Source organism: Harmonia axyridis, chromosome 5, assembly GCF_914767665.1.
Source record: "Harmonia axyridis chromosome 5, icHarAxyr1.1, whole genome shotgun sequence".
Classification (NCBI taxonomy): Eukaryota; Metazoa; Arthropoda; class Insecta; order Coleoptera; family Coccinellidae; genus Harmonia; species Harmonia axyridis.
This window is the reverse complement of record NC_059505.1, coordinates 28,427,718-28,440,221: the sequence shown is the minus strand read 5'-3', so window position 1 is coordinate 28,440,221 and position 12,504 is coordinate 28,427,718. Positions and strand designations below refer to the sequence as shown.

General features: G+C 32.0%; 1 protein-coding gene across 1 annotated transcript; it reads right to left on the bottom strand.

Moving 5' to 3' along the window:
• Positions 1–12,271, bottom strand: LOC123679902 (integrator complex subunit 1). Its single transcript, XM_045617460.1, has 18 exons — positions 11,895–12,271; positions 11,606–11,835; positions 11,245–11,520; positions 10,982–11,174; positions 10,423–10,739; positions 10,130–10,363; positions 9,789–10,073; positions 9,579–9,735; positions 8,655–9,078; positions 7,817–8,134; positions 6,934–7,199; positions 4,825–5,900; positions 4,343–4,768; positions 3,804–4,058; positions 3,510–3,722; positions 3,245–3,455; positions 1,973–2,264; positions 1–716 (listed from the first exon to the last, which is right to left on the bottom strand). Exons 1-18 carry the CDS (start codon positions 12,076–12,078, stop codon positions 158–160), a joined length of 5,916 nt encoding a protein of 1,971 aa, XP_045473416.1. The 5' UTR covers positions 12,079–12,271; the 3' UTR covers positions 1–157.
• Between the last annotated feature and the right edge of the window lie 233 nt (positions 12,272–12,504).

Sequence of the window (12,504 nt, the reverse complement as noted above, 5' to 3'; positions counted from 1 at the left end):
TTGTTGAGTAAATTTAGGGCTTCTATTTTAAAATTTATATAGATGGACTGTTGGAATACAAAATAAAATAAAAACAATCAACATAATTATGTAACATTTTCTAAAGAATGATATGGTAAGTTATAATTTATTCTTATTATACATAGTTTTTCAAAATTTAACATCCAGATTGCAAACATAACATGTTGATACTATCTTGTATTACAACTGATGTATTTATTGTAGATTTCATTCCAAGTTTGAAAACTCTGGTCAAAATAATCTTTGCATATTCTTGCATTACACACACAATTTCTGGTAATCTTTCCAAAATACTGATAATAATATCTCCATTATCACTGTCCAAACTTGTAAGAATAAAAGAGAGGGCTTCTTCAGATGCCTTAGGATTGAACTTTAACCATTTAAGAATTAAATTAATTGCTATGGATCTAATAGCTCCATTTGACGATTTAACGCAGTTGTAAAGAATATGCAAAGTATGTTTGAGCAGTTCAGGACGTTTTGCAGTAAGATGTTCCAGTTCATATAAAGCAGAAATATTTTCAGTATCCTGTAATGCTGCTAAAAGAACGCACCAATTTTGTGGAAGAGGCTCCGATACCCTGGGTGTCACAGTACCTACTAAAATTTCACTTGAAGTGTTTTGTTCTCCAGTTGGAAGAGAAATATTTGATAGGAGTGGTCTGATAGCTGGTTGGTAAAATTGAATTTCACTGAAAGATAATAAATGATCAGTATCATATTATATGTATACACTACTTATGAGAATGTATAGAGGCTTATTCTAATGATGATAGGACTCTCACAAAAGTACTTCTGTGATAGTTTTCTTGTTAGTCGAGGAGGGAAACACATGAAGGTTCCCAAACTATCATGAGAATATAATAACAATAATTTGGGTATGGTCCGTATATCACCTTAGTTACTATGGTTAGTAAGTTGGTGATCTGTATATGTCAAATTACTCAAAAACCGGTGACTATTTCCTCAAACTTCGGTGATTTATCTGTCACCAGAGCAACCGTACTTTTATTCTGGTTAGGTTAGGTAACCACGCCCACTCCGGTTGGCAGTTGTCATTTTAATTTTCAGATTATTGTTATGAATATCTTCCATGACATCTAACACCCAAAAACTTTATTATTTTAATTACAAAACAAAACAAATACCCTTCAGAGCCATTAAGAACTATTAGTTATTTACAAATTGAAAGAGGTCAACCATTTATAACCTCCAAAATTCTGTTGTCAAGTGGTCCGTGAATACGGAGCAGGTTACCTGACACATTGAAAACCACTAGTACCCGCTCTGAAATTCTCGGCGATATACGGACCATACCCTTTATTCATACCAATACACCAAGTGTTTACATAGAGCAAATACACATACTACAATATATTCAAAATATCATCAGAGAGAAACTCATTAAGAGAATAAAAATTTTTTTAACACAATTATTATGTTATAGTATATCCAAAGTCACTTGGAGGAAACCAGAATGTTTTGATTATGCAAGGGTTGTCCAATTTCCAGAAATTGAATGAATTTATTGCTTAACAATACTTTCAAAAAAACCCCAGTATTTAGCGGATAGAGGTATCCACTTCAAAGAAACATTTGGCCAAGCGTTTTTATCGACTAGTTCAAGTGACTTTGGCTACACTATACACCACACTTTATTATGTCTATAACATGTTCGGTATTCTCCCACATGCAATCTTACATGTAACATAAATAGAATACTGAGCCTGATGAGATAGTACGAGAGTGCTGTTGAGACTGTGTGATAGAAACTATTAAGTAATTTGAATGGCGATAGTTCTTGCGATACTTGATGTCACGACAGTAACTATCATCGTGAAAATGAGCCATAATTGAAAAATGTATAGCTGAATATGAATATCTCTTGATTGATAATTTAACCTAGTGCTTTTTATCAAAATATTCATTTGAAAAGTGTTTTACTTACTTTATAATTGATCCTTTATCTTGAAGATATTTGGATGCTAATTTTATATCTTTCTGCATCCAATTTTGAATAAAAATCACCAAACGCTGTACTAGACCGTATAAATCTTTGGAATGCCCGTGATATTGTAAAAGAAGAAAATAGGAATCAAGAAGATCTCCTAAAGCTTTAGTTTGTTCAAATATCATGGGCTGAAGTAATTCCATTAATCCAAATATTTGACGGAAAAGGTTCAAGTGTCCTCTATTTTTCATGACATTCCAATCATATTGGGCTCTTCCTTTTAAACTACCTAAAAAATACATTTGATTTGTAGTGTGCTTTGACAAATACATATCTGCAGGTCTATCTATGTTTAGAATAGAATAGAATAAGTTTATTAATTTCAATGATTATTCGTACAAAATATTGAAATATTACACAAATAAAAATGAAACAAGTCACAAGAAAAAAGAATACAATAATAATGAGAAGACTTATCTAGAACAATAAACCCTGAACTCCTCGACTGAGTAAGGTTCACACTGCACAATTAGCCTGTGAATTTTTCTCTTAAAGGTCCCGTGATTAGAAATGACCTGTAGATGTTTCGGTAATACATTAAATAACTTGATTGCCATGTATTCTGTACCCCTTTCACGTAAAGTAGAAGAATGAATAGGGAAAAAGTACGGAACACTTTGCCTTGTATTATTGACATTTTTGAATTCTACAAAATAATTTTGATTTTTATGGAAAAATGTAAGTATTTTGTATATATATATATAGTTTATTACTCTATGTAATGAACAAAACATTCATATTATTATATTCAATATGAAATTCTCTTTATTTAACTAATGGGATTTTTTTGTCCATCGAATTTAATTATTTGAGTTGTATACTTGTCAGACATAATATTTCTTCTAATACTTTCAATGTGCATTTATGCAGCATCGAATAACAGTCAAAATGTTACCATTTATGCAAACAAAATAGCAGCTAAGAGTAACACATAAATCAGTTTCATTTAGTAGGTTATCTTATAATTTCATAATAAAAACTTTGAAAATGTTCATGTAAGGTGTAAGGTACTGTAATAAATATTAATATAAGATTCAGATAAAAGCTTGTTTAAGTGTCACCACCAGGTGGGCCAGTCAACTAGTCTATGTTATTGATGCACACAATAAGAAAATCATGTTCAAGTAGAAAGTTGGCAAACTTCAATTTGTTATATAAATACGAAAAATATGAGATTCAACTTATTCTTGAACGCAAAAATTTTCTTACCTGCTAACATTGGCAGCTGCCTGAGTATTAATATTGGATGTGTAGAAGCTAGCTTTCTAGCACATACATTAAGATCGGCACTCTTTCTATTCCAATCTTTCACGCGTGGTGTTGCAGTTAAGGCACTCAACAACGTATGAGAAAGTTGATCAACAGCACTTGGGCAATTCTTTGAATATGCTTCTTTTGATAAATTTAATTTCTCATTCACCTAAAAAAAATTGTTAAAACTCTTTCCTTATATTCAACTAACAATTCAATTTACCAGTCCTTGACCAGCAGCAGGAAGGGACATATAAATCAATAACATCAGTTCCTGGGAACGTTCATCAGAAGATTCTAGGAGCGACTTAACAATTTGAGGAGCATGCGTTCCGATGCACTTTAACAAAAGTTGGAGCCTGAACTCCATTTTAGTTTTCCAGTTCTCCTTTTGTAACTTCGCTTCCTCCAAAATAAATTGCACAACAAGTGTGAGCTGAAAATGAAATATTTTCTATGTAGAAATATATTCTGTTTGTGAATCTAAACAGTTAGTGCAGTCTTTCGCTCTACCAACCTGATTAAAATCTAACTTTAGAACATCATCAAATTGGTCATGCTTGGAAAAAGCTTTGTCTCTACCCTGCCACAATTTTGGGCTTTGACTGAGAGCAGTCAGATAGTCTAGAGCAGATACAGGACATATGTTTGAGACATCTTGTTCAAATATGTATTGCATCAGATTATGCAAATTTTGCCAGCTATCTTTCTGAAGAGCAAGAGACATGAAGAATGGCCGGCAGGAAACATTTTTCCTCCTGAATATTATCTTCTGAAAAAAAAAAGTCGTTTTAAAACAATAAAAAACCAGGTCTAGTATACTATATCATTTGCCACCTTATACTCTATTTAATTTATATTTCACACAGACATCCTTTATGTTAACAGACTTTGTCAATATATACATAAAATATTCCAAAAAATTAATATTAATTTATGACCTCAGATTTTAAAATATTAACAGGAACAGTACAGTGTTTTTTGTTGAAGCACACAGCTAATATCTTACTGAATTTCGACTATATCGAGATAGTCTGGTGATATTTAAAAACGTACCTGTAATTCTTTATTATCCAGTATTTCATTTTCTCCAGTATTGCTGCCATTTTCCAAAGCAGAAAACAATGAATGTAATATATTTTCTGGAAAATCCTCTTTTTTATCAAAATCTTTGAAGAATTGCTCAATGGAATGCTTTTGAGGCATTGTCACAGCATCTTCCTCCTCAACTTCAATATGCAAGGACTTTTTCAGAAATTCCGTGAGTACAGCAGCAATTGAAGAATTTTTTTTGGGAATCGATTTCAAAAGGGTTGAAGCAAATTCTGCAATACCTGGCTGATTCAAATTATTCTTCAATAAAATTTTGAAAAATAAAGAAACCGATGTGAAATCAGTTACTGTGGTTATTATAAATTGATCTGCTAAAGATTTCAAGTAATTGAAACAAATATTTGACAACGGTATACTTTCAGCAGTAGCCTGTAAAATATGAAATGTGTTAATTTAATAAAAAAAGCAGGTAACTGATACATTACCTTCACTATTTGTGAGACAATTTTATCTTTATCACCGAGATATCTTGGGTCAAAGAGATTCTTACATAAATTGACAACTTCTTTTTCATTCAATTGTTTAGAGGTTTTCTTAGCAACCAGAGGTAGAGGTTTCTTAGTCTCTAGATTTAAATTCACATCTACATCCTGAACAGGGGGCAATTGCATCTCTATGGCCTTAACAAATGTGTCTCCACCAACTGCACCTCTCTTATTCTGAACTTCAACAAGTTGAATCATATATGTCTTATCTAAGACAGAATCCACTACCAATTTTGGATTTTGTAATGTAGTTTTATCCAAAGTGCACAACAGTTTGCTCATAGAATTCGTTGGTATACCAAAGGATTGGATAAATAATATTAGTTTTTGTGGCTCTAGTTTTTCTATGGCTGCATCGACTAGATGGGAAACATTGGAACGTATCATTCTCAATTTAATCCAGTCTGGCAAATAAGAAGTTTCCTCTGTTGTTTCAACGTGATAAGCTCTAGGATGTTCAGAATCTTTTGGAAACCACATATTGAGCAGTAAATTAAAAGGTTCAAAGTCTTCAATAGGACCATAAGTTAAGAGTACGATAGCTGCATGAATAACTAGAATGAGCATAACACTCTGTTCTCCAGTTGGCCAAGTTACTAGTACATACTCGCTGGTTGTAAAATTTTGTAGAGCATTAATTGTCTCTTCTCCATACTCTAAAGATTTTCTAATATGAAGATAAAATATTGAAATCAAATTTTTTAATGTAGGATTGTTATCACCGGATAACACATAAGATGCTACACTGTGTCTTTCTATTATGACTGAAGATAAGTCTGCTACCAAGTCGCTGAGTTCTGAGAATGGTTCAATACAATCTTGTGTTGATAAGAAATTTATATAACTGGAAACACGTGCTGGATTGGTTTCACATTGCAATGCTTGACGTAAAAATTGAATTAGTACAGGTTTTATGATAAGAAAGTGTGGAAACTGATAGATGTAGTGGGTGAGCCATGTAGTATTGTTGGTGTTCACTTCTGTGTCTTCAGTAGGAGAAAGTATTAGAATCAAACCTGAAAATTATATAATTATGAAATTTTCATTCACAAGAAGAAGCAGACAGAGGTTTACAAAAGTTTTACTATTGCATGAAGATAAGATAATAGGACAACAGTCAATTAGGTGAAATTAGGTCAAAATCGTACATCAAAATAATACAGGTTAAGTATTCGTATTTTGTTTCATAATCTATCTGCTCACTGTAAATTAAAGGTTGCAATACTAATCTTCCTTCTTTCATAATCGCTGTTGCAATACAACAAACTCTAGAGTGCTTTTTTATTTCCCGAAAAGTTTTAATACACATAGTAAAAGATATACTGAACGAAATTCGCTTTATTGAATTTTAGAGGCTTCGATCTACATATTTTTACAATTGTTTTACTATATATGTAAAGTGCATTTTCCTTTCCATTAGTTTTCTTTTTTGATTCAAGTTACCTGGAATGTTAATAATTGAAATTTTGGAATTCTCAAAAAGATATTCAGTTTTATTTGAGAATTGTGATAGAGGCTTTAAATGTTGTTTCCCTCTATTATTGCAGGTTTCTTTTTATATCATTAATTTATTTATTGTTAATAAATCCGTCTATTATTGCGAAAAAACGCAGTTAAGTCTCAATTCAATTAAAATAGAACTTATTATATATACATATACATATTTAGTCGAAAGAGTATGAAGAACTTTTTTTTATCCCAAGTTAGCGTAACAATTTTTTATACTCACGCGGAGTTTTAACTTTATCATAAACACTTGTGTATGAGTGTTCTCTATTTAGCTGGCCATCATCTAATATAGAATTTAATTTCGCTAAAGAGCAAGAAATGATGACTGCGACTATTCTTTTAAAAGAACCTATGAACACCTATATTATTACTCATTGGTGAAGAAATATTATTCCAATAGTTGTCTATTTTGAAGGGGATACAATCAATTTATTTACTTTTTGATTTGAATAATTTCATGAAACTTTTATAGTATATTTCATAAAATTTGGACGCTTTTTGAAGTATAAGAGAAAAATAAAGAAATAGCCTGAATTTTACCTTTAGTGGCTTGAGTTCTACTAGCTCCATGATCTGAAGTTAATCGCCTGAAAAGATATTCTAAAACCTCACATGCCATTTGAGGATCATTGCTATTAACTACCGTCCTCAAATGACTCAATAACTGTCCTTGTTTGGTTAATTTTTCAGCAGGTGCAGTGGAAAGAAGATATTCACAGAGACACTGCACTGGAAGATGAGCCATTGCACCTTCAGAACTGTGCACTAATTCTGCCAACCATGGCATATGCGCAGTACCTCCTTGTCTGGAAAACAGAAAAAACGGTTAATTTTCCCCATAGAACGAAGATAAATACACTGTGGTCGAATTAGTAATGAACACCTCGATTTTCTGGCTTTAGAATTTGTAAATTTCAACAAAAACTACACTTTCAAAGACATAGCCAAATTTTAGTGGATGATCTCCTTCTTCCACAATTTGGTGCCGATATAAAATGGCATATATTGGAAGGGGAGAATCCAACCTTTCAAGCATTCATTAATTATTTTTATAAGCTTTATCATTTTTTAAAGTTGATTTGATGATGATTTCATGGCATTTTATAGACCAGGAAGCTTCGACTTCAGATGATCAAATTGCTGAAGTAACAAGCGTTCATTAAAATTCTCCCAGATTCGAAGTATGTAAACAAATGTTAGTGATATGGTACAAGCTAAGTGGAACTCGTTGTCACGGAAAACCAGTTCAAATTTCTCCACAGCACTCCTAACTTCGAATTTAAATGAACGCTCGTTATGTTGAAGTAAAATGTACATATGAAATTTTGCGTTTAAATTTTTTAATTTTCAATATCGATTTGAACAAACAGCTACTGACTTCACATAAGTTTCAATATAGAGATAAAGTGAATAATTTTCTAACCTTGACATAATATCCAATAAAAAGTCTGGATTTCTTGATCTACAAAGTAGATGTCCCAATCGATGGCTATTATTTAGATTTTGCAATTGCTCCAATATCTGAGGTGTAGGCCTCCTTACTTCACCCTCTGGCTTCAGTTCCATACACTGATGCAGCAAGAAACTATTTTGCTCTGTAATTTCGGCTTTGTTACAGCCTGCGGCAAAATGTGTTTCAAATTCAATAATTTTCTGCCTCTCCAGTGTTATAATTTGTTGTTCTCTATTTTGAAAATCTTCCTCTGATAACACCATTGTAGGTGGTGGAAATGAGAAATAACTGTAATCAGATTTGTTAAGTAAAATTTCAGACGGCATAATGAAATGTTATCCCCTATGCCTTCTTCAGAACTAAATCTGGGTCTAAACCTAGTTCTGCTTGAAATAAGCATGCATTCAAGCCTATTTTGGTGCCATTATATTCAATCGAACTTGATTTTTGATATTTTTCCTCTGAAATGTCAAAAAATCAGGCCCACCAACACAAATCTTACTTGTTGGGCTTGAAATGACACATATTAGGGAAGACGGTGCCTATAACAGTAACATATAATCTCTTTTTTTCAATTTCACTTCTAACTGATTGTGTAATTTTTGTATTAACACAAAAAGGTATGAACAAAACAAAAACATAACCTCAAATATAACTAGAATTAGACCGGTAACAACGCTCATAAGGTCATAGTGTATAACTATAAGAAATTCAGCCCAGAAATAGTTATGAAAATAGGAAAAAAAACATAGTGTAACAACGGGTTGTGAGAGAAAATCATATAAGAGTTAGAATATTTAAAACTTACTTTGTGATGCACATTTCCATTAACATTCTAAGAGTTGGATATTTTGTCCATGCAATATTACCAACTGTTGTAGGATTATGTGCAGCCAAAATTAAGAGAATCAACCAAACTTTCCAATAGGACACACTAAGTGCCAAAGTTGGAGGAACATATCCAGGAGGAAAAACAATGTTTTCTGGATAGACATAATTGCAAAGATTGAAGAACATTTCAAATATGTCCAAATTGTTTATACTCAAAGGTGGATCCAGATCCGTTGGAAGATTGGCGGCTCTTTTGATTAATTGCTCGATTATATCTAATGCTTCATTTGGATGTACTACGTTTTCTTTCGACATTCCAATCAATAGTATTCTTACTACTGTGCCCTCAAGGAGTCTTACTTCGCTTGCTAGCCTCAAGAATAAATTGCGCTCATTTTCACCTGAAACCATAATTTCAGATTTCTAAAATATAATTTATATGAAATTATATTTGAACACTGAAAAGTATTCCTTTAACAGTCCTCAAATGAGCTCTAAGCTTTATACAGCTAAATTAAAAGCAATACCTACACAGTATTTGATCATTCACTTAGATAACCAAAGTACCAGAAATATATCATTTGAAAAGCCTAAAAGAGATTATTAAAATTTTGAAAATCAATGTAAAGGACATAAAAAGTTGACTTAGTTTTTTTTTAATAACTCCAAATCTTGATTGAACAACTTGAGTACACTCATCAAGGGTTAAATTTCTGCATATATCATAGAAATTTTCAATATTAACAGAAACTCGTAAATTTTAATTTACAACTGTAAAATTCAGAACAAAACTGATTCTTCATTTGAGATGTATACGTTTATCAGCAAAAAAATATATGAAGAAATGTGGAATAGTGGATTTAAATCCAGATCTAATTCAATTTATAAAAAAAGAACTCACCAGGCCAAGAATCCACTTTGCAGTAATGTTCGGCTTGTTCCAAAAATAACACTTTTAACAACACATGATGGTAATCACTAGCACTTGGTCTGAAGATTCTCATAGCGGACTCTTGTAACCAAGTTACTGCTTCTTTCTGAATTTGGCTAACTTGCGCCTAGAAAATTATCTGTATATTTCTGTGATAATATGAAAGACTATATGACTTACTTGAAAAGCTTTTAATACGTTTGTATCTCTTTTAGCTTGACTCACAGCATCACGCACAGTAGGATTCACACATAAAAGCATGCACATTGTGGCCAAATCACCGACTGCCAGGAATACCCGATCTCTCACTTCAGAGTCTTTGACATTTGCTGTAAAATCTCTCCTCTCTTTCAGTAAGGAGTGAACAACATTATAAAGATTCAATTCATGTCTTGAAACTCTATTTATTTCTTTCAACAAAGCTCTTACAGATCGTAAGTAGTCATCCTTATTCAGCAATAATTCCTGAAAAAAATTTATTATTAATATTTCTTGGGTAACATCAATCTCATTAAACTTACGAGGCAAATATCGGCAAATGCATCGGCACTTGCCTCTGGAGCAACTTGAAATAATCCACCAACAACAACAAGATTGTTGTTATTTCTTGTGTTTGATAGTTCATTGTAGACTGTGTACTTCATTAGAGGATAAAGATTTGTTGGTGATGAATAAACCATTTCTTTCAAGCAGTTGTTGAAGAAAATAAGCATAGGCTTACTTTTCAGACGAAGTTTACTTAGTTGCGAGATGACCTATCCAGAAAAAAATCAATATCAGTAAATATCTTAATGAAAATGGTAGAAGATAATACCTCCATGTCCCGTGGAGTACTTGCTGAACAATTATAGCACAAATAGGCTAGAAGTTCTTGAGCGGATTTCATGTGCTTGTGATTATGTAACCATGTTTCAATTCTTGAAACGGCTATTACCCTTATCTCAACAAGACCGCAAGCAATGCTTAAAAACCTGATGAAATTTTTACTTATTGTTTCTGGCTGCTGTCTTCTATTGAGTTGTTCCTTCAAAGCTTCCAAAACAAATTGTTCAACACCATCCTGATTCTGATTATATCTGGGATAAATCTTTGTATTCCACCCATCTACTATACCTTTGTGTTCACCAAATGCTGGAACAGACAATAGATTAGATAAACTTGAAATAGGTCATCAATTTATGGAAATAATCTTGTTCTTTCTGATTTCAAACCCAAATCATTGAAAAGAAAATGGGTCAAATATTTATTTTACAGTAGCATATTATTAGTATAAGCTGTGAACATTCTGAGTTATCTATTATCAAAAATAACCGACTAAAAAGATTATTAACAATGATACTTTGTAAGATTTAAGTTGTTTATACGGATCTTACCTTCTTCATCATCAATACTATTTATTGTAAGAGGACTTGAAGTATCCCGAACTACCGAGTTCCAGTTTTCACAAAGAAAAAGTGATTTTGGGGGCAACTTTGTATTAAAAGCAGTTATGATATTATCAACAAATGGTTTACAGTATGGGTTGTCAATCCATATTCTGTCTCCTAAGGCATCTTCTACAAAAATCTGAAAAAAAATACTCGTATCTGAAATGATCCTCATGCTGAGTAAAAAAAATTTATAAATTTGATCTCACCTTAACAAAAACTTCGGGCCAGGATCCTATATCGGAATAAGCATGTGTCAACAAATTGATAAGTAAAATGTGAATATAGGAGTTACTTTGTTTGGAAGTTTTAAATCCTCCATTCACATCTCTTCTGATTACACTTATGATAGCAGCTAAAATATTTTCATTTGTAAAAGTTGCTGGTTTACAGCCACATGTAAGTAATAAGCTGCTATAGGTGATTTTACACAATTTGAATCGTTGATTTTTAATAGTCCTAATTGCGCCCAAGATATATCCAACCTGAAAATTTACAGATGTGTGTTACTAACTGAATTTCTTTTCAAATTCTGTAAGTTTTAATAATCTCAAAAAAAGTATTACTTACAGCTTTATCACTGTTTCCAATGTTAATGTTATTCATTATATTTTCAAAAAGATCTGATGCTTCACATTCTAATGCGAGAGTTTCCCATGGCTCAGCTCCAACTTGAGTTCGTTCATTTGAATGAAGAGTAGGAACAGCAGCTGATCTAGCTCCTGGTAAACTAACCTTCATTTTCTTTACGGGAACATTCGATAAACTCAAAGAAGATGCTTCTCGTTTTAATTTCTCACCTGAAATTACATAATTATATATAATTACAAAAAAAAAAAATAATTGAACATATACATACCTGACTTACTAGAAGTTGATGGCATATGAGATGTGGAAGGTTTCGACAAAGTAGTGGGTCTTTTGGAATCATCCCTTGATGAAGAAGATTGTTTAGCTCCCAAAGCAATAAACATATCTGGTGGTTGTTGAGTCATTTTTGCTTTGGGACCTCTAGTCCCTGGTATGGGCTTACTTCTGTCCATTTTAATTTCGAGTTATCTTCATAAACATAAATGTCATATATATTGTTATATTCAATTTTATACCTAATATCAGAAAGTATTCATACTATTAATTCATAGTCATTTAAAAATCTCTTCTGATTTTTATTTATTTATCTTATCCTATTTGCGGTTATGTCAACTCAAAAAGTCAAAACAGAGCTGTCATCATTGACAATAAGTTTCTGACAATAGAATGTATTAGTACATAGAATATTTTTGACTCTGAGCACTAGTGGTTTTCTTTGAATTAGTTATCAACCTAAGTCAGATTTTCATTTATTTTTGAAATTTCCACTTCCATATCAATCTGCTGATTATGAGAATATTAGAAATTGTATGTATGCGTTGGGATTTAAAAAAACTGGAAATGTGAAAGGGGCTTAAGATTAATTAACAATCTAATTG